Source organism: Astyanax mexicanus, chromosome 18 (assembly GCF_023375975.1).
Source record: "Astyanax mexicanus isolate ESR-SI-001 chromosome 18, AstMex3_surface, whole genome shotgun sequence".
Lineage (NCBI taxonomy): Eukaryota > Metazoa > Chordata > Actinopteri > Characiformes > Acestrorhamphidae > Astyanax > Astyanax mexicanus.
This window is the reverse complement of record NC_064425.1, coordinates 38,293,143-38,320,428: the sequence shown is the minus strand read 5'-3', so window position 1 is coordinate 38,320,428 and position 27,286 is coordinate 38,293,143. Positions and strand designations below refer to the sequence as shown.

The following is a 27,286-nucleotide window of genomic DNA, read 5'->3' as shown; positions in this document are numbered from 1 at the left end:
CGATCCTCAGTGGAGCACTGTTGATTTATTTTCACTCATTTAGCTGCTTCTGCTGCTCTTAGCTGTGAATGGAGGTGCGGTTTGAAACTAACTTTGCCCCGCAGACGCTTCAATGCCCCTCCCTTTGGCCACTCGCGTCACAGGTTTGTGGGGCTAGAACCGATTTTGCGGTGGAAACGCAAAGAACCGTTCAGGAACCTGGCACCGACACCATGCCGGTGGAAAAGCGCCCTGAAAAATCTATTCCAGGTGACTCTGAAGACACTGAGATTAAAATACCAAGAGTGTGCAGATCTGTCCTCAAAGATAAATGTGTATTTTTTTTAATTTTTTTTTTACATAAACAAGAATAATGGTATTAATGGCACAAAGTTCACCAAGATACATTGCCCCCAATCACCATTACAGCAGCCTTAACTGTTCTATAAATCTACAAATGTTCACTATTTGTGCCAAATTCAGACACTAGCACCTGTGTGATGAACATCAGCAAAAATTGTGGACCATCAAACCTACATTTCTCCAGTCTTCCATTGTCCCGTGTTGGAGAGGGTGTTGCCACTGCAATCTCAGCTTTCTGTTTTTGGCTGACAGAACTGGAACATATGATCTTCAGATTTTCAATCTTCCTCATGGTTGGATGTGCTATTTTTTGTAAGATACTTTTATACTTACCGCAATTGTTCAAAGTGGTTATATAAGTTACTGTCGCCTTTTTGTCAGCTCCAACCAGTCTGACTGTTCTTTGTTGACCTCTTATATCAACAAGACCAATCCTATTTCACAAATGTGAGTTTGTCCCTTATTTATTATTATTTTTTTTACTATATAATTTCATAGGACAACACTGAAGGTATGACATTTGGATACAGTGTGAATGTATTTAGTGTACAGCTTCAATAACGGTGTAAATGAGCTGTGCCCTCAAAATAACTTATTACACAGCCAATAATGTATAAACCACTGGAAAGAAATGTAAGAAAAACCCTAATTTTTGCCCTTCCCAGTGTCATGTGACTGTGTGAGTTATAAGGTCTTCGGGAATCGGGAGCAGGCCTGTTAAATGTGGTGTTTGGGTAAAATTCTCTTGTACTGTGTACTAGATTTTTTTTTTTTATGGCACCTCATGGCAAGAAAACCCTCTGAGAATATGAGAAATAGAATTGTTTTTCTCCACAAAGATAGAGCCTAGACTATAAGAAGATTGCTGACATCCTAAAACTGGGATACAGCTTAATGGCCAAAGTCATACGCACAAGATGCAGAGTTGCCAGGTTCGCAGTTTTCTACCAAATTGGGTTTGTTTGAAAATCCAATGTAAAATCACAATGTAAGAAATCTCCAGGCGATTAAATGATTAAAAAAATGTTAAAGAGGAGAGAAGCGAGGGAGGGACAAGAACAAAAAAGAGTAAGGAAAAGTCAGTTCTTTTGCTAATTATGTTACTGTTAAATGATCTTGAGATTTGCTTCAAATTTGTGACGGATATATTTTGGGCTGGTTTAAGTGTCTGAAGGGAGGGGTTTAAGACTGAGTTTTGGCTGCATATTTTTGTTAAAACTGGCAACACTTTCACGGTGAAAACTGCCTTGTTGAGGAAGCTAAAGGTAAAGGTGATAGACTGGCCAAGATCTCCAGATCTAAACCCTATTGAGCATCTGTGGGGCATCCTTAAATGGAAAGTGGAGGAGCGCAAGGTTTTTAACATCCACAAGCTCTGTGATGTCATCATGGAGGAGTGGAAAAGGATTCCAGCAGCTACCTGTAAGCTCTAGTGAATATTGACACTTCGGCATTTTTTTATTTAACTCACTTATGTTGCCAGAGATTTAGATATTAATGCAGTGTGTTGAGTTATTTTGAGGGCACAGCAAATTTACACTGTTATATAAGCTGTACACTGAATACTTTACATTGTATTAAAGTGTCATATCTTCACTGTTGTCCCATGGAAACATATAATAAAATATGTGTAGTTACTTTTGTGAAATACTGTATTTATTGTAAAGTTCTGATGATTCGTATTAAAAATCCCAGGAAGATCAGTAGGGCTGGAAATACCTAAGCAGGGCTCTCCCACACATAGTAATAACACATGTAGTTATGTAGGCATTTATTAATTTTGCACAAAAATGACTTTGACTTACTAGAACACAGAGCAGTTACGTCAACATCAGTAGCAAATTCCACAGCACAAATCTGATTCACAGTTACTCTGATTACATAAAAAAAAAACTAAAAAATAATTAATCAGGAAATTAATTTTCCTTTCCCTGGGTTCATGGGGCTCTGACACACCAAGCTGACTGTTGGAAGCAATACGACACAAAATATTTTCACCAACATTAAATTTTGGCAAACATAAAGTACACCAAGCATGAGATCTGCTCAGTTCATTGCAGCTGTGTAATGATGAAAAACACCCTTTATTTGTCCTATTGCCAATGCTACCATAGTGTTAATTGCTGCTAGCTCTGAAATTTTTGCAAAGCTAAATTAGCATTAAGCTAATAAATCCCCCACTTTCCTTTTTTATTTCATGTACTTTTTGTAATATAAACTCAAGCATGCATTAACTGCACAGCTTTTTATAGTTTTAATATGCTGAAGTCACTTTAATTCAGTGGTCTTTAATGTTTTATCAAATATCTTCACTACAAAAATGCTAATTATTCATTTGTACTAGCTAGAACCACTATGAGCACCATGCTATCAGTGTTAGCTAACTTCACTTTACCTCACACAGTTGAATACAATCACTTACATTACTTACATTACTAAAAGAAGTTTTCGTGAGAATTAAACAATATTCTATACTCAGTCCTTTGTGGTGAATAATTTGATGTTCAAGCCTAGCCTTGGATATTAGTGGAGCAATCTGACCAGATAATAGAGGGGCCAGCTTTGTTTACTTTGTGTTAAAACTTACATCCACCACCTTCCAAAGAAAAGTAGCTGAATCTGAGCTTGAAGACGCTATATTAATATTTAAAACAATTCCAAACATCCATATGGATGTAAGCTCTTGACATTTTGTGAAGGGAACCAACACCAACTCAGAGAAATTACTTGAAATGATTTATATTCCCCTGTAAGTCTCTTAGGTTAGCATTTAGGCTAACGCCTTACCTGACAGCCTTCAAACACCCAACACCTCCGCTTCACTGGAGCTTCATAACCAAGTCATTTCTCTTAGTTAAGATGTTCTGGTGTTGGTCCACAAAAACATAAGAGTAGAGATGGACGTTTGGGTGGATGTTTATTTTAAATGTAGCGCCTTTAACCTTTAACCACAGACGCAGCTCCTCTTTGTCTTAAAACACTCTGATTTACATCTTTTTGTGTGTTGTGTGTGAAAGCTAGTTAGCTATGCTGTAAATCCGATTAAATGGCCTGTAGGAATGTTGGGTTAGCATAGCTAGCTAGTTTATGATCAGTGTCCACAGTAGTAGCTACTTCAGATTGCACTTTTTCTGTACTTTGAATACGATACAACCATAAAGCTTTTAATATGAAATGACAGGGAATTCTAACACGAAGACAGAAGAAACAAGCTCAGTTACTGCCACCTGCTGGTCTGGAGAGTTATACTGTATATACAGCACATGACCAGATAGATGTTAACTGTTATCTTTAGCAGGATGTTCTCAGGTAGCTTTTTTTAGAAATGATGTATGGTACAGGGATGTTGTGATAGACAGGTTTATCAGTCAGCTTAGTGTCTCTAGGCCCTTCAGTGAGTGATTGACACTTGCGGTGACTTTGATCAGAGCAGGTTCCCACCTGGTTGACCCGAATTGTAGATGTCACCGCCACGGCATCGCCACAGCACCGGGGGAACCGGTGGCCGTGGTCATTCAAAGCTATCAGGGAAAGGTGGGCATCTGTAGCAAGAGGAGTAGAGATTTGTAGAGTAAAGCAACTGTTTATTTATTGGACTAATTTTACACATTTATGACTTAACCACACAAGACACCAAGAGCTTCACACTGAGAGTTCCAGTGGAAACGTGACATTTAATGTGAATTAAAATGATTAGACATCCATTAAAAACGCTAACCTGTGTTAAACACTAGAAGTGTGTGTGTGTGTGTGTGTTAGTGCTTTTTTTTGTTGTTTCTTGGTTTGTCGGTTATTTAGCTGAGCTGCATCATTGTACATTGTTTGTACATGTTAATTTGTACGTGTTGAACATGCTTTTTGTGAATAAAAGAAGTTGAACGCTGAGTTTAACAAAGTGTGCGTGTATGTATGTTTTTCTCCTTTCTTATTTATATGCAACAGTTGAGGAGTTCAGTGGGGTTGGAAGCTCTTCGCTAACTCCTCCATGACGCTCATGAACTTCTGGTCTTCCAGTTGTGAGCTGTGAGTCCAGGCCAGCGGCAGATGGGCTGAAACCATCTTTCGATCTGTTGTGAATACACAGAAAAATTGCAAATTACATACCTATGGATAGAATCATAAGTCTTAACTGTCTGTGTACCTTTATGGGTTCTAATTGGTGAGATATGTTGTTAACTTAAAAATCACTTTAATGGCTGTTCAAAACATAGATGATGTGGTTCGTTTCTGTTTTGTTCTAAAGCAGTGAAGCCAAAACTGTCATGTTGCCAAATCTGCAACGAAACTCTGTTCAGTAGAAACAGGAGACAGAATTAAATTTGTCTACTCATTTACTAAAGTAGACTAGTCGACTTGCTTTCATTACAATACCAGACAAACCAAGTCTCCCTGAAGCTGCGGGAGTCTCCCGCATTTCGGTAGTCACATATAATCTCCCGGAATTCAGAACGAGTGCCCCAAACGCGCACACAGGCAACAGACTTTTTTTTCTCTAATCGCATGTGGGAAGGAGAGAGAGAAAACAGAGAGAGTTCTGACTGGCCTGTTCTCTGCAAAGAGTCTGTGAGACAGCCAATCAGTTTTTAGTGTGGACGGGCAGTGTTTTTCCTCCCTCCCAGACGGGATTTGTTCAGTGAGTGAGAGAAAGCAGATCATGGCGGAGGCAATATTAATAATTATTGTAATATGATATGAAATGTTTTTGATGTTGTGCAATTTTTTGTGATATTGTAACTGTCAATTTTTGTCAAATAAAGGCTTTTTTTCCAAAAAAAAAAAAAAAAAGGAAAGCAGAGGCAGGGCCTTCCAAAAAGAAAAAAGATAAAACTCATTTCATTTCACCTCTCAATACTTTTAATCTAATAAAAAAAAAAACGTAACATTAATTAATATAAAAGTAAAGTTTCGTTATCCTTTGGTGTGTGTGCAAGTTTTTTTTTTTTTTTTTGACGGGGGGTGGGGGGGTATGGGGTTTAACCTCCCTGAAAACAATTTGTGCAACTTGGGATGTCTGCAATACAATACAATGCAACGTTTCTACTAGATACCCGGTTTGTGTAGTAAGTGTAAATGTTTTAACAAATAAATGTACAGTTCATGTATTTTATTACCAAATCATTTAAATTTCTATCAAATTCCTGAAAAAAGCTCAGCTCTATTTTCTCTGTTTATCGCTGAGAGTGTCAGCATGCACCAGTGACCATTAATAATATTTTAAACTGTATTTGGACTCGATCCAGACCAGAAAATTAATGTGACAAGAGTGCTGACTGAGGTCAAGTCCAAATACTATCTACCAAGTCCAGCACATCTAACTACACTAACTTTAGCTGACTGCTAACAAAAATTTAGATTTATTGAGGCATTTTTCTCAAAAAAAAAAAAAAAAGGAATTTACACACATACAAAGCGTTAATTTGTTAATGCAACCAATAACAGTATGATTAACTAGCTACATTAGTATGAAAAAGTTTGGGCACCCCTGATAATTTTCATGATGTTTCTTTATAAATCATTGGTTGTTTGGATCTGCAATTTCAGTTAAATATATCATATAGCAGAAGAACACAGTGATATTTGAGAAGTGAAATAAAGTTTATAGCATTTACAGAAAGTGTGCAATAATTCTTTCAACTAAATTAGGCAGGTGCATAAATTTGGGCACCCCAACAGAAAAATTACATCAATATTTAGCAGATCCTCCTTTTGCAGAAATAACAGCCTCTAAACTCTTCCTATAGCTTCCAATGAGAGTCTGGCTTCTGGTTGAAGGTATTTTGGGTCATCCTTCTTTACAAAACATCTCCAGTTCAGTCAGGTTTGATGGTTTCAATAATATTATTCAGATCTGGGGACTGAGATGTTTAAAATCATGAAAATTATCAGGGGTGCCCAAACCTTTTCATATCACTACAGTTGTCTATCTGACAGCTCAATTACAATTCTTCAAGTTCTCCACGAAAGTATCCATATGAGTGGCCCAAACACATGAGCCAGTGATTTAGATTAGTTAATACAGCTGTAAAAAAAAAACAATGAGATAAAGGACGTAATGTGCTGAGGCACTAATGTGTGTGTACTTAGAAAGAAAGAAAGAAAGAAAGAGAGAGAGAGAGAGAGAGAGAATTTCACTCACTGTTACAAGTCATTCTGAGGTCACTCTAGTCATGCCTGGCACCAGGCCCTGACCCCTGCAGCTGCACTGGACGTCTGCCACATCTCTTCTTTCCCTGTATCTTGCTCTCTAGCCAGGTTTCCATTTAAAATAGTGCTGTCAATATTAACGTGTTCAATCATATCATCATATCACCAAGCTCGGCTGCAACCTCCTCCTGTATTTACAAATGTTACAAATTTCACAAATGGTTCTTATAGCAGCCTTTAGCAATGTAAACACAGAGTGGTTTACTAATGCTGTGTTCAGAAGGTAGATTACGTTTTTTTAATCATGCGGATATACTGATTTTATCTCTCTCTCTCTCATGCACACACACACTAATTTAAAGCTTAGTTTTGAAAAGATAACAGAATTCTGATTCTGTTTTGCCAAAAAACATCTTGATGATCCTCAGGACTTTGGGAAAATGGGCGTAATGACATTACAAAAGTGGATCTTTTTGAAAGGTGTGTCCAGCAAATGATGTTGTGTAATAACAAAAGTTTGGCAGAAGGACCACGCCCGAACTCTACATTCTAACTCCACCCCGAAACAATCAACCGCCCTAAAAAAAAAAAAACTGCCCTAACTAAATACCTGTGGCGAAAGTTCGCAACCCATGTCCTCCCAAACAACCCCCTTCTTCTACTCAACCACTTCCTATACTAAATAAAAATGGAGGGGGGATATAACTGCAACGCTCCTTCAGCACGTAGTTCAGAACTCCAGCCCAGATTACCAGAGGTCGCACTTAGCAAACACATAATTAAAAAAAAAAGAACATCATACTGAATGTAAAACGTGGTGGTGGTAGTGTGATTGTCTGGAGCTGCTTTGCTTGCTGTAACAGATGGAACCAGGATTTCTGCTGTTATTTCTGGCCATCTGTTCATGACCTCAAGCTCAGGTGTATTTGGGTTCTGCAGCAGAACAATGACCCAAAGCACACACACAAGTTCACCTCTGAATGACTTAAGAAAACTAACTGAAGGTTTTGGAGTGGTCGAGTTAAAGTCTGATTAAGGTGCTGTGGATGATCTTAAATAGAATGTTTATGCTTGAAAACCCTCCAATATGTCTGAATTAAAACAATTCTGTAAAGAAGAGTGGAACAAAATTTCTCCACAGAGATGTGAAAGAGTGTGAATACTCTGATAGTGTAAAACTACTGTTTGTATCTTTGTGTTTGAATGTGTATGTGTGTTTGTGTGTGTGTGTGTTATTTTACCCTGGAAGAATTTGCCACTGGGCTTGGTGGTCGCAGCCTCAGCGAGTGCGAGCCAGACCACCGTGTCGGCCCCCTGCTCCGGTGTCCTCAGACGCTCCTTCATTGAGCTGTGGAAGTCTGGCATTGCATTTGCAATCACTATTAAGACAGAAGAAAGCTGGAGTCACAGTGCGGTCATGATGCATTTGTGCTGCAATGGTTAATAAACGACATACTGCGATCTTGCACACTCTGTAATGAAATTGTCATCTATGCACAGGCAATTTGCATATATATATATATATATATATATATATATATATATATATATATATATATATATATGTACGTGTATAAGTGTGTGTTTACATGTATGTACAGTACTGTGCAAAGGTTTTAGGCAGCAAATCAAATTACACTAATCTATTTATCTCAGCAATATAGTGTTTTTACCTGAAAAAAGCACCACATATGATTTAAACAGATGCAAATAAACATAAATACAGTAAAACATACAAGGGAATTCTCATTTTTAACTAAGTATGTTATATCCTGTGAGCCAAGCTGAAGAACAAAGTTTTTAGAGATTCCAGATTTCTCCTGGATGCTCCTCAGCCAGCATGCATATATATTCAGTTCCATCAGCAGCTCACCTGATTTACCACATTTACCAATTTACCAAACCAGGTGTTGATATGATGAGAATTAGAAATAATAACTCTATTAAACTCAGATGAGGAGGAGATATTTGGAGATGTTTTAAGGAAAACAGGGCTGTAAAATTGCTGTTTGTATTTTTAGTGTTTTACTGAGCTAATAAACACTTACTTCACAGATAAGAAGCTTTTTCTTTACTGAAATTTCCACAGGTGCCTAAAACATCTGCACAGTACTGTATATAAGTAGCTATTTTTGTTATCTATTTTTGTGTTGTTAATATATTGTGTGTTAAATTTGTGTTAAAGAATAATCGTCAGATTACTCAAATACTAAAATAGTCATTAATTACAGCTCAACAATTTATATAGCCCTGATAAACTAATCACTGTAGACAAACGCTCAAACGTTTCTCATTCATGTGTCCCTTCCAAAACTAACCAAACTCAACAGTAGTAGAATCAACTGACACTTCCCTTTCCTCAGAGGAAAATGCCAAACAACAAATCTCCTGGACCAGATGGTCAGATGGTTACCCCAAAAAAATGTCTAAACAATTTTGGCCTGTCCTGTACCCTGTTTAATAAAGTTGTTTGCTAGTATTGACCCACGCCCTTGACTGGGCAGAGAAGAAGAAAAGAGAGGGAGCGAACTCAGAGTATTGGGGTGGAGTTCGGGGCAGCTTCGCTGTAAAGCGTGAAGCCGAAGCCCCCCTCTCATGAAGAGAAACGTGAGAAAAAATTAAAGAGAATTAAAGAAGGAGGAAGATGGGGAGGAGGTGGGTGCGAGGTTGTTCAACGAGCAGGTGGAGAGGAAGTGACGGTTTAAATAGGGAAGGAAGTGGGAGGAGTGAGGGCGTGGATCAACTCCCAAAACTTAGTTATGGATACATAACTCCACTTCGAGAGATTGCTCAAAATGGTCAAATTCCTCATCATCTCATCACACTTCTTTTAAAAACAAATATCCCACTGAATGTTACAGCTAGCATCCTATTTCACTTGTCAGTTCAGATATCAAAATTGTAAATAAAACACTGTCAATCAGTCTGGAACCAGCTATCTGTAACTATAGATTCATAGAAATCTATTACACCTGTTCTGCTGTGGGACAAATGTACAGTAAACAATGTAAGAAACAGATGGATGCTCCATGTTTCAGACTCTCAGGTCCGAAAAGCCTCCAGTTGGTGTCCCAATACTTTTGTCTATATAGTGTATGAAAATGAAAAACAGGTATCTCCTTTTTTTATGATAAACGGACCAATAGAAATTCTCAAAAATTACCTGAAATTAAATGTTTTTACATTGACTTCCATTGAAAGTAATGGTTTTATTTCTCTCCTGTAAAGTTGCTGTTTTTGAGATACTTGTTTTTCCTTGGACAGTAACAATAAGTCAATGTGTGTGTGTGTGAGTGCGTGAATAAGTGACAGAAATTACTTGGTGTGTCTACCCAGCCAGGGTGCATGACTGAGAAGTGGATGTTGGTGTGTGCTTTAGCGAACTGCTCGGTCAGGACCACCTGCTGCCTCTGAAACACAATAAACACCACATAAACCCCCCAGTTAACCGCAGCATCCCTCATCACACATAAACACACACTGTACTGTGAATGTTTACATCATTTCAGTGTCAGTGCCATCAGAAAGTGTTACCTCAAAGGACGGATTTTGGAACCCCAGCATTTGTATAAGTTTTAAGGTGTTGTCTTATCTAGAGTGAGGTTGAGCACTGGCCAGTGTGCTCATGGCAATGCGGCATGAATTATGGGATTTGAAGTGAGGTCTGATGGTGGGTGCAGATGAATTTCTGAAGTAGTGCAGGCATTCATGTGTGTACTGGCAATAGAAGATTGTCACAGAAGGTTGATATTACCACCCACAGTGGACAGAGCAGTGGATGGTAATAATGACGACCAGCGAAGTCTGGCTAGAATAGTCCGTATAACCAGTGAAAAAACTCTAACAGAAATCCCTGCCTCCATATCCCACAGGTTAGTGTAGAGTTCCATCAGACATGACAAAAGTGATGGGACACAATACTGGTTCCTTGTCCATCACTTTTGGCATGTCAGTGCATCATGTGGGAATATCTTTAGCATGTAACTTTATGCAAAGCATTGTTTATATGTGTGTGTGTGTGTGTGTGTGTGTGGTACCTTGTTTTGGGCGTACACCATGGTGCCATCATATCTCCCTCTCTGGGACTGGAGGTTTCCTGTCCGCAGCTTTTGGACCAGCATCCCACCTGATGTCACCGTGATCTACAATAGAATATTATTATTGTTGTTGTTTTTTTTTTGATGATGATGTGGTTGTTTTTACGGAGAATCTATTAAATAGTTTTTTATTTTGCTGATGTCACTTTTATTTTGTTTTTGCCACCGAAGACCAGACAGGGAGACATGAAAGTGGATGCAGATGGAGTTAAGAAGGTGAATATTTATAAAACAAAGAAACACAACAAAAAAAAAAACAATCAAATAAACCAAAAGAAGACAGAACAAAAACTAAACTCAGAACAGGAAAAAAAAACAAAAAATAACATGGGAAAAAGCAGGAAAATAAACGCGAGAGCAAAAGACAAAAACTAGATAGCAACAAAAAGAACACCAAAGACCGACGAGGATAAGCGGGAACACAGGGCTATTAATAATCAATAATCAATCATTCAAGCAACAAATCAATAAGACTCACCACTCTGGGGTCTGGGCTTTTCTCCAGTAGAGGAATGAGGCTCTTAATGAGAATATACACAGCTAAGAGGAAGAGAGAGAGAGAGAGAGAGAGAAAGAGAGAAAATGGTAAAGAAATATAGAACCTGGTAATCAGACAGCTATAATTCAGCAGTTGCTTGAAATCAGTAGTTATTTCATAGCGATGTTCGCTATGACGGTATTTTTTGTCATGTAATCAAGATAACATTTAATGGTGGTACATTTATTGTAAATTCAATCCTGCCCTGGTTTGATTAACTAATAAATCATACTTCAGAACAATATCACTGAAATTATAAACTCTGCCTGGAAGTCATTACCAAAAGCAAAAAAAAAAAAAAACGTGAATTAAAACTTAGGCTAGAACTATGTTCCTTCCCAAAAAGACACTTCAAATTTGTTTTTCTGATGATTTAAATTAGCAACTTTTCTTCAAAAACAAATTGAAAAATTTCACAAACAACTAGGAGAAATATAACAATAAACAGCTCTAATATAAAATGATTTACTTAAAAACAACTCATTTATAAAGGATTACAAAATCAAGAAATAAACTGATAATAAACAAATTGTACTCTTGGTGGAAAATGAGCGACAACTGCTAATCTTGACTATGCTAGTCAAACAGCATGATATTTTTTTCCTTGCTGGAAGAACAATACTTGTCTGACTGCATTGTGCAAGGTGTAAAGTTTGGTGGAAGGGGGATTATGGTGTGGGGTTGTTTTTTAAGAGTTGGGCTCGGCCCCTCAGTTCCAGTGAAAGGAAAATGTCATGCTTCAGCTTCAGACCAAGAGATCTTGGTGTGGAAGAACTTGACTGGCCTGCACCGAGTCCTGAATTCAACCTGATAAAACACCTTTAGGATGAATTAGAGTGAAGACCGTGAGCCAGTGCTTCTTGTTCAACATCAGTTTCTGACGTAAGAAATGCACTTCTGGAAGAATGCTCAAAAATTCCCATAAACCTTGTGGAAAGCCTTTCCAGAAGAGTTGAAGCTGTTAAAGCTGTAAATAGTGCCTGAAATCATGGATTAAAAGTGGGATGTCACTCAAGTTCATATGTGTGACAAGTGAATACTTTTAGCAATATAATGTATGAATAAATGCATGAATGAAGATTTGATTAAAGTGTGAGCTAGCATTTTATGTGTGTGTGTGTGTGAGAGAGAGAGAGAGATAGAGAAAGAGAGAGAAAGGGATAGAGAAAGAAAGAGAGATAGAGAAAGAGAGAGAAAGGGATAGAGAAAGAGAGAGAGATAGAAAGAGTTTTTTCTCACCCAGTGAGTTGATGGCAAAGCTCTTTTCTAAGCCCTCTGCGTTTACCTCCCTCTTGGTCATCATACAGCCTGCATTATTAATCTGCAGTGATGCAGGAGAAAGGTTTTGAGTAATATAATCTACAGCCGTAAACACTGTTAAATCAATGGGGTTCAGTTTTATCTCTCACCAGAACATTGAGGGTTTTGTACTTCTTTTTGAAGGCCTCAGCAAACTCCCACACCTTCTTGGTCTCTGATAGGTCCAAGATGTGCACATAGATTTCCTGATTCATAGACAATAACAATGAGGACATGATTTGAGCACATCACTGATTTAAACAGCAGAATTGATTTGCATTTTAAGGAACAGTTGTATGATAAAAGACATTAAAGAGCCAATAAACCCTCTATTTCAATTAATTATTAAAAAACGCTTTTATTGTGGCTTTTATTATTTTCACCTCTGCAGTGCCCTCGCAGGTTCAACTGTGCTATAGGCGTAGATAATGTATTTGTGATCAGTCAATCAATCATACTGCCCCCCTGGTCCAACCACTATCATCACTATCAAAGGCACACTGCTGCTGCAGCACAGCCAATCAGCTCTTCCTCCTGTCCTGACTCTAAACCTATACATCAGCCACTGCTCCTCCCAAACTACCCCTCTTACTTTTTTTGCCTTTTTCAAATTTAAGCTGAGGGTGGAGTCAGAAAAAAAGGGGGTTTGTGCCCCTTTAAGTGATCAACAAGGCACCAACAATGGACCTTAGCACCTCAGGGCCTTTACTTAGTTACTAGGGGTGTCACGATTCTCTAAATCCTCGATTCGATTTTATTTCCGATTTTAGGGTCGCGATTCGATTCGATTCTCAATTTTCTTTTTTTTTTTTTACAGCAGAGAGGCCTATGCCAGTTTTAGATTAGTCTATGGTCAGTCATTGGTTTGATTAATCAAATTAACAATATCTTATTTCAAACACGTGGGCTTAATATAAGTGATGCAAAGTGATACAAGTAATACACCACATTAGGCACTAATGGTCAAATTAAAATAATTTAATTAAGATATATATGTAATGCCATCTAGTGGCTTTTTTTGGTAGCAGCAGTGTGCACTATTAAAACAGCAATGTGCAACATAAAATAAATAATAAAAAATACAGGAACAGTCATGTACAAAATAATAGAACAATTAGAGCCTTAACAAACTGAACTCTATCCTACTATAACAGTTAAACATGAAAAATAAGACTTGGTCCCTGAGAATGACAAGTTTTTTTCTTTAACAAAGATATATTATTAACTTTATCTGAGAGAAAGATGCTCCTTAAGGTACCAAAACTATAAACATATTTAAGGCTAGACAAAACAACTGTTATTTTTATATTTTCAAGTTTTTCTTTAAGAAGATGAGAATGTCCACATTCTCTGGAGAACGGGAGAAACCCTGGAGAAATCGTGACACCCCTATTAGTTACCATATTATCATATTTATAAGACTTCAGACTTCACAGGAATAATATTTTCCAGCTTATTCACTTTTTTATTTTCACTTGCATTCATTTGTCCACCCTGTAACAGCAATCTGCAATATAGGAGGGATAATGTTATAAACATTTGGTATTTGATAAAAAAAATGGTTTACCTAGAGTTTCAGATATTGTTCACTGTTCATTGTGATATTATAATTATATTATACATATTAAATTATTTTAATAACTGTAAGCCTTTAAGCTAAGTATGAAGAACAAATTAATTCATAAATTCAAATTTATATTGTTAAGTGCTGAATATCTTCAGTCCCTTTTAAAATACAATAATGTGAAGACTATGATGTCATTGATGTCACACATAACTTTCTGAAAGGGGCTGCGTTATCCTAAGATGACAGGCCTGACAAGGAATTCTTTTTTTATGACAAAAGACTATTTACTTATTAAAAGCATCTTAAATGCTTTTAGACAGCATATTATTTTTAATAGTTTGTATTATTTAACTACCTAAAACAAATATTCGGCTTAATCAGGCAGCACTGTTGACATGGCAAAGAGCACTCCCCTGCATCTAAGAATGAAATAATTGGTTGTTCAGATCAGCAATTCAAGTTAAATATATCATATAGCAGATAAACACAGTGATATGAAGTTTATAGGATTTACAGAAAGTGTGCAAAAATTCTTTAAACAAAACTAGGCAGGTGCAGAAATTTGGGCACCCCAGCAAAAATAACAGCCTCTAAACGATTCCTATAGCTTCCAATGAGAGTCTGCCTTCTAGTTGAAGGTATTTTGGATCATTCTTCTTTACAAAACATCTGCAGTTCAGTCAGGTTTGATGGTTTCATTAAAAGGTGCCCAAACTTTTCATATCACTGTAGTTACAGGGTACTGTAACTGAAACACGTCATTCTAAATTGGACTAGAACCTGTTCTAAAACCAGGTGTTTCAGTTTCATTGTCCAACCCCTGTATATTCAAATACAGGGAAAATCATGTACGTGTAAGCGTAGTCTGAACGTGTAATCTCACTTTATTTCCAGTCTCCTTGACGATTTCAGCTCTGGCCTCCTCTGCTTTGTCTTTGTTTCTGCAGATCATGTGGATCGTACCACCTGAAGGGCAGAGTCAACATGTAAATAATAGGCTACAGATGCACACAAAAGAAGCAGCTGTTACTGTGCGTGTGCTAAATAAGGCTCTGTGCGTTTACACTCGCACTGTTCGGTACCTTTCTTTGCGATGGCCATGGCTGTGGCTTTGCCGATGCCGCTGTTAGCACCGGTGATCATGAAGGATTTGCCCGCTGCTGACACCTCCAGATCTTTCTCCACAAATCGCTTAGATGAAGCTTCATAGGACCCCCTGAAACACACACAAGTAGATATTATTATAAACGTATGTTTACACAGATCAAGCGTCTTCTTTCTACACCTATTATCCATCTTATCCATCTTGCACTGGCATGGTGGTGGTGTATGAGGTGTTAGTGAGTGTTGTGCTGGTACAAATGGATCAGATACAACGGTGCTGCTGGAGTTCTTAAACACCTGAATGCTGCAATATTGCACTGGATGCTGTCCTGTTGGCAGCATCCTGTGGCCAAAAATAATGCTGGTAATTTCGATGTAATATCACTTTTGTCAATGTTTTCATTGTTAGTATTGGGAATGTTACTTTTAACATTTCAATAATGTTGGTATTTGTCTAGCGGAGAACATTATTTGAGAAACAAATGTTGTAGTCAAGACCGCTAGAGCCGAGTCTGAGGCAAGACCAAGACCAGGACATGTCAATTCCGAGTCAAAACAAAGATTTTTTAGCAGTTGAGTCCCAGTTGAGAAAAACCAAGACCAAAACCAGATTAAGATTTTAAAATAAAAACAATAAAGTGTCTTCTCTATTTATCAAAATTATGCTTAACTTATGCTTAATTAGTCACCACATGAAGTTAACTGAATCAAATTCTGTTCCTTTTATTATAAAATGTAAAAAAAGCTATCACAATTTGCCCTCAAACAGCTCGTCGCATAGGCTAGCTACCTGGCAGCTAAGGTTAGCTAGCTCGTCACTTTAGTTCTCTTCCCGGTAACATTAGTATTTTAGCTAGCTCATCACTAAGGTTAGCTAGCTTGTTGATAAAGTAAGCTAGATTGTCACTAAGATTAGCTAGCTTGTCACTAGCTTTAGTTCTCTTCCCAGTAACATTAGTATTTTAGCTAGCTCATCACTAAGGCTAGCTAGCTTGTTGATAAAGTCAGCTAGCTGGTCACTAAGATTAGCTAGCTTGTCATTAGCTTTAGTTAGCTACCTTGTCGCTAGCTTTAGTTTTCTCCCTGGTAACATTAGTATTTTAACTAGCTTGTTGATGAAGTTAGCTAGCTTGTCACTAAGATTAGCTAGCTTGTCACTAGCTTTAATTGTTTCCCGGTAACATTAGTATTTTAGATAGCTCATCACTAAGGTTATCTAGCTTGTCACTAAGATTAGCTAGCTTGTCATTAGCTTTAGTTCTCTCCCTGGTAACATTAGTGTGTTAGCTAGCTTGATGCTAAGGTTAGCTAGCTCGTTGCTAAGGTCAGTGCTCTCCCCAATAACATTAGTATGTTAGTTTGTTCGCTGCTAACATTAGTTATTTCGCTAGTTTGTACTTATCTCTTCTTTTTTCATCACTAAGGTTAGCTAGCCTGTCACTAGCTTTAGTTCTGTTCTCGGTAACATTAGTATTTTAGATAGCTCATCACTAAGGCTAGCTAGCTGGCAGCTAAGGTTAGCGACCTTGTCGCTAGCTTTAGTTTTCTCCCTGGTAACATTAGTATTTTAGCTAGCTTGTTGATAAAGTAAGCTAGCTTGTCAATAAGATTAGCTAGCTTGTCACTAGCTTTAATTGTTTCCCGGTAACATTAATATTTTAGCTAGCTCATCACTAAGGTTAGCTAGCATGTCGATAAAGTTAGCTAGCTCATCACTAAGATTAGCTAGCTTGTCATTAGCTTTAGTTCTCTCCCTGGTAACATTAGTGGGTTAGCTAGCTTTATGCTAAGGTTAGCTAGCTCATCCTTAAGGTCAGTGCTCTCCCCAATAACATTAGTATGTTAGTTTGTTTGCTGCTAAAATTAGTTATTTCGCTAATTTGTACTTATCTCTCCTTTTTGTTAAATGTCTGGGAAAATTAGCCGTGGTCCCTTAGGACTCTGTTATTGAAATGATTTTAGGCACACAGAAAAAGCACTCATTGGGTCTGTTTAAATGAATTGTTGATGTTCAGTAATGATAGAAAAAGCTACAGTTTCTAATAAACTTCATCTCAGACAGAGGACTCATTTATAGGTAAATTTGCACAAAATGTATACTGAGTATACTATTCGTATTTTATTTTTGCCACTATTTAATACAATTTAAGTATTTTTGTTAAGATGGCCAACTGAACATTAAAAAAAGTGTAATTAAAGAATAGATTTAGCACAACATTAATTTTGAGAAGTGACATACATGAACTAGTAAAAAAAGCAACATATCTCATTGCCAGCATTAGCTGTTAAGATTTTTTACCTACACAAATCTAAACTAAAGTAAACGTTTCAAGTGTAGTTTAACACATAAAAGTTTAATCAGCACAGTGTAATTAGTATGAGCAACATAAAAAAATAATATTTTGCTAACCAATTCAACTGAAGTACAGTTTCATTGCAGAAATATACGCTCTTAGGACACATTTACTAAGAGTATAGTTTTATCATAAAAATGCACAGTTCTATAAAAGAATAAGTATATATTTTATTAAGTACATCACCAGTACAAAAGTAGCACAGCCAATTAAAGTATACTTTTCAAAGTAAATTAAATACTGCTTAATTAGGTAAACACTTCTGTTCAGGTTAATGTCGGTATAAGAGAGGCAAAATTCCGAATTGAGTGCAGACAAGACAAAGGCAGTGTGCCAAATATGTGATATTCAACTAGCATATCATTGTGGCACATCAAGCTTGAGGAATCATCTAAATGCGATAAGTATTATTTCTTGACGGTGTAAAAAAACAAGATTATTCCTGCTACATACATAGCTTTATGAAGCTGCTTCTGTCTTACATTAAAAGTAATGTTATACATGCTAAAAACTTGCAGGCATTTTTAACTAGCCTACAAGAATGATGTCTGAATTAATTTTCTCTAATCTAATATAATTAAACATGGTATAAGTTTAATTTTATTTTAATTTTAAAGTCCTTTTTTGTTGTTTTTTTTTTCAGTGGATTAAGGGGACCGTGAGTTGCATTTTATTCATACTTTAATTCGTTTTTACTCCGTCTTTTTTTTTTATGAATATTCAAATATTCGCTACCAATCAGTACCGAATATCCGGAGCTCAAAACGGGGCCAGCCCTAAACATGTAAATATAAGGAGAATGAGTATACTTTAGTTATTCCCCATATAGTTCCAGTACAATATTAATATTTTTAAATACACAACTTTTTTACAGGGGTATCACAAGTAAAGCCCCCAACACTAGCAATACATGCCGCTGATAAAGCATAACTGGGTAGCCAGCGCAGTAAATGCTTTGAGAAATACACCGGAAACACAGCAGTCTTGTACTCTGCTGTCGTTAGATCCCACATTTCTGATTGGATAAAAAGTTAACTTTTCATTTACTCAGAATATAAATACAATAGTGTTTTTTAATATGTGAGTGTGAAATACGCACATATTCTTTGACTAAAACTCTGAACCTTCTTCAGGGTTTCAGCCAAAGTTACCTATTAAATCCATCCAACACCTCTATTCTAGACAAGCTGAAACTTAGAGCAAGTGACATTTAAGAGGTTTCGTTATTTCCACTTCAGTGACTAAACCGCGTTTCTTCCTACATTATTAACTACAAGAGTGTTCTGCAGTGACCTTTAACAAAAACCTTCCCATTCACAATCGTTCACAAGCTAAGCCAATAAACTCATGAAATAAGAACGGCTCTATGATTTCTGCAAGTGAAAATTGACAGGTAATGTATTTAGGGCTGCAACTAATATTTTTTTTTGGTATTCGACTAATCAGATGATTATTTTTTAATCAACTAGTCAATGATTATTTATGCCATGTCCTCCATCTCTAAAAATATTAAAAACAGCTGAACATGAGCTTTAAAAGGCATTTGATATATGTTATGTAAAAAGTACTGTTACAAATCAACGATTAGTTGACAATCAGTCCCTATTATCCCATTTTGAAAATTGAATTAAAACAGTAATTAGATTAATCAAATTAATTCAACAAACATCACATTTGTTGATGTAAAACCTGAATGCTGTGGGTTTTTAACACATCAAGCCACGATATGATCAAACAAACATACAGCTAGAAGATTAAGATTATTTAACTCCTTCAGTTTCAGCGTTGCTCCAAAAGTGTTTGGATGTCATTTTGCAGGTGCTGTGCTGTTAAACACTGCTCGCTTACTTCCACTACCACAGTCTGTTTCCACTCAAGCTAATTTTGACATAAAAAAAATGCATGAACAAACATCCCAATACTTTTGTCCTAACAAAAATCGACATAAAAAGCTACTTAGAGTTACTTGCAATTGTATTCATACCCCTTGATCTTTTCCACATTTTTGTCACTTTACAACCACAAACTTAAATGTATTTTATTGAGATTTTAAGTGATAAACAAACACAACTTAGCACATAATTGTGAAGTGGAACTAAAATTTAAAGTGTTTGAAGTGTTCTGTTCAAAAGTATTCAGCCCCCTTTACTCTAAAACCCCTAAATAAAATTCATTGCAGTCAATTTCCTTCAGAAGTCACTTAATTACTTAAACAGTTAGTCCAGCTGTGTGTAATTTACTGCAGTATTAATGTAAACACCTGTTTTGTGAAGGTGGTTTGTTAGAGAACACTAGTGAACAAACAGCATCATGAAGACCAAGGAACTCAGCAGACAGGTCAGAGATAAAGTTGTAGAGAAGGTCATAAAAACATATCCCATTTCCAAGCTTTGAGTATTCAAAGCAGCACTGTTCCATTCATCATCCAAAAATGTAAAAAGTATTCTACATCTGCGATTTTATTCTATTTTATTAAAATGGTTTGTTCCATTTCACAATTATATGTTACTTTGTGTTGGTCTGTCACCTAAAAGCTTAATAAAATACATTAATGCTTGCGGTTGAAAGGTGGCAAAATTAAAAAAAAAAAAAAAAAAAAGTTGAAGGGGTATGTATGAATACATTTCAAGCTATTGTAATTGCACTGAGAAATCTGATTACTGAGCTAAATTCCATGATTGTTAGACCTTACTCTGATCTAAGGAATCTAAGAGCATGCTGATTACAGGTCTATTTGAATAGTTGAAAGTTGATAGCTGTAGTAAATTGATTGTGAAGAATTATTACTGTGTGCATGTAATTGTGTTATATCACTGATAAATAGAAAATGTAATGTGTTATCAATGTTAATACATTTGTGAAGAGTTCAGAAAGCTGTGCCCTGTTGAAAGTGGTATAATGAGTTTTTCTGACACAGATGAGGATGTATAATGTAGTGCCTGTGGGGGGTATGGGGGGGAGTTAGCCCCCCACTGAACCCCACTCACTGTAGGCCTGGTGTAAACCATGGTGATAGTGTGATAGTGTCTAGGTGCTTGGCGTCATCGCTTAGCTAATGAGGGTGAGCCAGTCTCTGTGATCTGACCAATTGTAGTGGTGCTCCTCCCGGGCTGTTCTGCAGGATCAATGGGCAGCTTTGTACTTGCGAGCCAGGAGTCACCGGGTGGAGGATAAAGGGCGCGAGGCGGCGCCGGGGGACGCGAGCTCCGCTCTGTAAATGCGGTACTGTTATTCTGAGTATTGTGCAGAGTTTAATGAGGGAGTGCGGGGATGCAGCGGGCCGTGTCGGTGGACAAGAGACTAAAACGCAAACAAAAGGAAGATTTACACAAAGACAAAGAGAAAAAAGTGAGAGACGTATACTGCAGGGACTGAGAACGGAATGGAGAAGATGCTCTGACAGAACAAGCAATGATGAACAAATGTATCGCAAATTAAAAAATATAAAAATTAAGCAAACATATAGACTTTATAAAATATAATGGGTATATTATATATATAGCCCTTAATACATACATTTAGTATAGAAATTACCAAGTTTTTCTATGAAACCACACCATTACCCTTCATATCTCCAATATCTCCACTTACTGCCTGTTCATTGCTCTAAGTTTGTAGAGAATGCTATTTCTTGCTGTCCACTGTTATCTGTTTTATGTTTACTACATAATTTGAACAAACAAACTGTACCTTATACTGGACTGGATATTTTAGCAATCTATAAGTGAGCTGTCAACCACGCAGCTTGGTTTGGCACATGTTAGTGTGCGTTTTTGGTATTGTAACACTCAAAAGGCATGTAGTAATTCTCTTAAATAATCACGGGTGTGTTTTGGGCATAACATAAAATATAACAATTACCTAGGTGCGCTCTGACTTTGGCACATTGCTAATTTAATGGCGCTTCGCTTCTGTGGTTCTCAGCAGAGGAAACTGATCTACTTGTTTTCACTGTGAAGGTTCACAAGCAGGTAATTTACAAAACAACAATGTTATACTATATTGTATTCTGATTAGTGTTGATGTAAAAGTTTAGTTTGTCTGTGTGTGTGTGTATGTGTGTGTGTGTGTAACAAGTAGGGGCGTACGTGTGGTGCGCTAGTGTCGCCAAGATAGGAATGAGCGTGTGGCAGTTGATACAGTCAGTACTAATTTGTTAGTGTAAAACTTACAGAAAATCACAATATGGTGTGCAGCAAGGCTCAGTTTTAAGAACCTTTCTGTTGTTCCTTTTTTATTGCTAAACCACACAGTTCCCAATCTTGGCTACTAGTTTTGTAGTTTTCAAGTCCCGTCTTGGTTTTAACACCATAAAAGAGTCTTGAGACCATAAATGAGCACTTTCTGTAGCTTTTTTTTTTTATCTATTTTTTTTTTCTTTTTTTTTTTTTTACAAAATCAGGGACTTGGTTTATGCAATAAACAAAGGTTTAAAGATTTTTTTGTTTCTACTAAATGTACTACACGTTATACTAAATACAAGTTTTATATTTATTTTGTAGTAGTAGTGCATTCTTAAAATTCATTTAGTAATTTTGTTAATGAATATTATTATTGCAAAAATTCCCAGAAATAACGTGATATTTTTTCAGGGTAAAATTGCTATTTTGCATTAGCCTGTTCATGCAGCAATTTAATAGTACATATCACAGTGTGCTGTACATCTCAGTGGCTCTATCTGTTAATGGTTTAACTTGATAAGAGTTTGTTTAAAGGCAAAATGTTATTGAAATGTTATTTTTGTGTTTCAATAGTTATTCATAGTACAGCTTTAAGTGGTGACATCCAACTTAAATTTTAGAGAAAAACAAACACAGCATTACCAACATAATTTGCTTAAATCAGTAACATTGCCTTAGTTTGACTAAAACTGCAATATAATAATAATCAATCAACTAAAGGTTATGTAATAATTATTGTAATATATTTACAAATACATGGAGAAACATTACTTTTACTTTAATAAGTATTATTTAATTAATGTGTAATGTAATTATTTATTTATTTAGTTTTCGTTTTGATTATGAATGTTAATGTCACAAGTACACAAGTACAAAACTAATGTTTTTTCTCTTTATATTCATTTGCTTTGGGATCTTGTTCTGTTATCTAAAGGCAGAAACTCAGACTACGTTCACATTACAAGCGACATTTGCTCAATTCAGATTTTCAGATTAGATTTGGCTATCTTGACGGTTTACATTCACAAATGTTAGTGATCTGTATCTATGTGTAATGTGAACGAATCTGTTCCAAAAACACCTCACGTGTGCACATTAATACATGTATAATCGTCTCCTTCTTCCCCAGCAACAAAAAACTCATATTTGAGAGACGACTCATAGCTTTATAAATCAGCTCATATGTGGAGAATCATTTGCTCGAGTGGAGAGCAAACAGCTCATCTAAATTGATCGGATATATATATATATATATGATTTAGGACCACATATGAAAGTGACTCAAATCTGATTTAAAAAGGAAAAAAAACAGATTTTGCATGTTCACACTGCCATGAAAAAATCTGATCTAAGCCACATTGAGCAAGAAATCTGATTTGATTCACTTCAGCCTGGTAATGTGATGGGAAAAGAAGCATAAGAACAGAAGACACGCCCACAGGAAGCATTGATAAAGGGCATGGCAGAAATAATTGCCAACCAATCAACTAATTGACTAATTGAAAAAAGGATCTGACAAAATAATCATCAGCTGCAGCCCTGCTATTAATTTGCTATTGATTTTTATGCGCATAGTGGAACAGACATCATGTGGGTTTATATTTTGGGCTACTTATAACATGATCTTACTCAGTGCAAATCCAAAACAGTTTCACACAGACTGGAGAGCTAAAGCTGTTTTTAAAGCTACAGCCCTAAAGAACAGCTCAATAAATACATTGACGACAACACTGATCCCTGGATCAGAACACAGAACAAAACCAGCAGGTCCTAATGAGCTGTTCCTGTAAGACTCAAACTGAAGTGTTTGTAACTATATATAAGTATTTCACTAGGAAAGCAGATGAGTAGATACTTGTGTTCTGACATATTAGTGTTGCATTTTCCAAATTGACATTCCAAAGGAATATGTGAAAGGTTTCTCTTTCAAATAGTGATGAGCAATACGATATATATATATATATATATATATATATATATATATATATATATATATATATATATATATATATATATATATTATATTATGATATTTAAAGACATTTCCACAATGCACAATATATAGAAGCAGATTCTTAAAATTGATATACAGCAAATAGCCTTATATATTTACTATAGTGATTTTTTTCTTAAGTTAAAATGTCCTGTACTCAATCCAAATAAACAGCAGTGTTCTTTAAGCATAATACCAATACAACCTACAAGAGCTCTATTCCTAGTGATATTGATGAAGTTTTCTACAGGTGCTGATTAAAGGGGTTGATTATAATTATAACAGTCTTATCTCTACCTCTCAGTATGCTGGCTTTACTCACACTACAGCTGTGTTGCTTTTCAGCTGTTTTAGACTAAAATATCTCCAAACAAACAATATTTTACCGCTAATGTCACTCCCTAGCTTACCCATTTACAGACTGGAGCTGCTGAAGCTTAGTTAGCCAGCTAGCACAAACCGCTGTTACTCTCACAGAAATCTCTACAGATGCTTAATAAACTGAACCGGTTAAGACTGAAGCTTCTGTGGTTAAATGTTCAGTTCAGAACTGGAATCTGGATCAACAAGTGGATCAGCCTTGTCCAACATCTGATACATTAATTACGACAATTTCAGACCTGACACCGATATTGAATTGCATCTGTCCCATCTCTATTCACAATATCAACAATATCAATATATTATGAAAAATAATATAACAATTTATCGCAATATGATAAAATATTGTAACAATGGCCACATCTACCCTACTCTATAATGTTCTGCTTTCTAAAGTAAATGTTGGCTGATAAAGAATGATGTAATTATTACAATATATTTTCCCACATTTAATCTCATCTATATTGGGGACAATAATTATTTGATCTCTTGCTGATTTTAAAATACATGAACCGTCTATAATTTTAAAGAATAAAGAATAAATATGTTTATTCTATTTTAATGACGTTGCAAATGCCCTCTGCAGACTGTTGTAACTCCCTATTCAGGTATAAACTGTATGTATAGCACTGTATGTATAACGATATAAACAGTAAAACAGTGGTTTTAAATGCAGTTTTAATGCCCAGAAGTTCTTGCCTACACTCACCACAAGACATGACATTTTGAAGATGTTTTGGCCCTGTCATGTAGCCATCACTGTTTCGTTCTTGTCCATCGGATCTTAACTTTTTTTCTTATTGTACTACTTTCCTCCTTTTTCTACACTGTAAAAAATTCCACTTCACAAAAATGTCTTTCTGTTTTAGTATCAGTAGCCCTCATTTAAGTTGGCATGTTGGTAGGATATTAGTGTCCTTGTTTAGAATAGCTTAGCTGTGTTGCTTTATTCATATAAGACTTGGCTACTAAGTGTTGGTAAGAGTTAAAGTTGAGTTGGCACCACTGCTGCCTTTCTAAAGTACTTCTGACGTGATTCTATTGTTAATAGAGAAGGTTATAGCAGGGATGTTGATTTTATACATTCCTGAGGCTATGAGCTTAAATAAAACAGCTTTAAATGTTTATTTTAAAGAACAATGCCTCTTCTATTACTTTACACTTCATACCATGTGTTCTTTAAATCTAGTGACAACTTCAGATTCTGTAGTGACAGAATCCAGTGAATAATTTTAACCTCGGAAAGTTTTGTTTAGTAAGGGATAATGTAATGTTTACATAGACTACATTTGTAATATTTGTTAAAAAAAAGTGTGTGAAACTCTTTGTCCATGACTAGTTAAACTTATTACAATAATTGCTTTTATGTTAGTTCAAATACATATTTTTGTGTTGCTACAAACCAATATCAGTCAGTTTAACTAACAATTGGGAAAAGTTAAGTCAGCAAGAGAACATTTGAGCAAATGTGGCACAGTTTTTTTGTTGCTGCACAAACTACAATTTGGGTATGACTTCTGTTCCTGTAGTTTTCTGTAGCTGTAAAATAATAGAAATAGCAAAACATGGCATTTAAATGCCCTTTAAATGCCCATAAATAATACTTTGTAAATGAATACTGAGGTCATAAGGACTATGAAGGAACAGACACAGAATCATTTAATAAACTTAAAAGTGTTAAACAAACCAAAAATACTCTGTGAAGCTTTTAGATTCTCTTATCTGGGGAGCTGTTAAACTGCGGTTTCTGAAGCTGATAACTCTGATGAACTTATCCTGTACAACAGAGGAAACTCCTGCTCTTCCTTTCCTGGGGCGATCCTGATAAGCCAGTTTCATCATAATATTTTTAATGGTCTTTGTAACTGCACTTGAGGATACTTTTAAAGTTCTTAAAATGTTTCAGATTGACAGACCTTTATTTGATTTCTTTGATTTCTTTGGTTGATTAGTTCTTGCCATGATAAGTATTAGAACATTACTCAAATAGAGCTATTCACTGTATACCTGTAACTCCACAACTTCACAACTGATGCTCTTAAACACATTAAGAGACAAGGAATTCTAGTAATTAATTTTTGATAAGTTTAGCACAGCTGTTAACTGAAAGCCAGGTGACTCCACCTCATAAAGCTGACTGAGAAAATTCAGTCAAGATGTCCAGTCAAGATGCAATGCAGAACATTGAATGCATCTACCCATCACTGTTTGGTTCTTGTCCACTGCATCTTTACGCTTGCACATTTCTCCTTACTTTAACTACTTCAATCAACTTCAACACTGTTCACTTGCTGCCTAACATGAAGCTCCCACCCCATTGACAATTATTCCAGTTTCAGTGTTTTTAATGTTATGGCTGATCCAGTGTATCCCCAGGCTAGGCTTTTGCCAGATAAGACCAGATAAGAAAAGTGAGTGCTGGGGGTTAGTAAGAGCTGGTACCCAGTGCTGGGGGTTAGTAAATGCTGGTACCCAGTGATGGGGTTTAGTAAGTGCTGGTACCCAGTGCTCAGGGGTTAGTAAGAGCTGGTACCCCTTGCTGGGGGTTAGTGAGTGCTGGTACATGTTGCTGGGGGTTTTAGAGAATGCTGGCACTCAGTGATGGGGTTAGTAAGTGCTGGCAGCTGGTACAGAAGGTTAGTGAGTGCTGGTGCCCGGTGCTGGGGGTTAGTGAGTGCTGGTGCTGGGGGTTAGTAATGGTGGTACCCGGTACCGGGGGTTTGTAAGTGCTGGTACCTGGTGATGGGGGGTTAGTAATGGTGGTAGCCGGTGCTGGGGGTTAGTAAATGCTGGTACCCAGTGATGGGGTTAGTAAATTCTGGTGCCTGGTGCTAGTAGCCGGTGCCGGGGGTTAATGAGTTCTGGTAGGCGGTGCTGGGGGTTAGTAAATGCTGGTACCTGGTGCTGGGGTAAGTAAATGCTGGTGCCCGGTGCTAGTAGCCAGTGCCAGGGGTTAATGAGTTCTGGTAGGCGGTGCTGGGGGTTAGTAAATGCTGTTACCCGGTGCTGGTAGCTTGTGCTGGGGGGTTAGTGTGTTCTGGTGCCCAATGCAGGGGGTTAGTCCGTGTTCTTACTTGGTAAATTCGGTGAGTCCTTTGAGGAACCATGCTGAGTTCCGGTACAGAGACATGGTCAGTTGTCACCCTCTCTTTTCCCTGAACGCGCTCCGTCTCCCACTCGCACCGGCTGCGCGCACCGCGCTTTTAACGGGCACCGGGGGTCACATGATCGCTCACAGCACCTCAGCCACCCGCAGAGGCGCACTGCCGCCTACTGGCCGAAAATA

General features: G+C 36.8%; 2 protein-coding genes across 10 annotated transcripts in view; one reads left to right on the top strand and one right to left on the bottom strand.

The window, feature by feature from the left end:
• wdfy1 (WD repeat and FYVE domain containing 1) overlaps positions 1 to 27,286 on the top strand; it is a 1,176,431-nt gene that overhangs the window by 29,781 nt on the left and 1,119,364 nt on the right. The gene's annotated exons all lie outside the window — the stretch shown is intronic.
• Positions 2,097 to 27,230, bottom strand: dhrs12la (dehydrogenase/reductase 12-like a). Its single transcript, XM_007237464.3, has 10 exons — positions 27,075 to 27,230; positions 15,070 to 15,203; positions 14,871 to 14,953; positions 12,531 to 12,626; positions 12,361 to 12,442; positions 11,062 to 11,123; positions 10,524 to 10,628; positions 9,806 to 9,896; positions 7,728 to 7,865; positions 2,097 to 4,409 (listed from the first exon to the last, which is right to left on the bottom strand). The coding sequence occupies exons 1-10, from the start codon at positions 27,128 to 27,130 to the stop codon at positions 4,294 to 4,296; spliced, it is 963 nt and encodes a 320-aa protein (XP_007237526.1). The 5' UTR covers positions 27,131 to 27,230; the 3' UTR covers positions 2,097 to 4,293.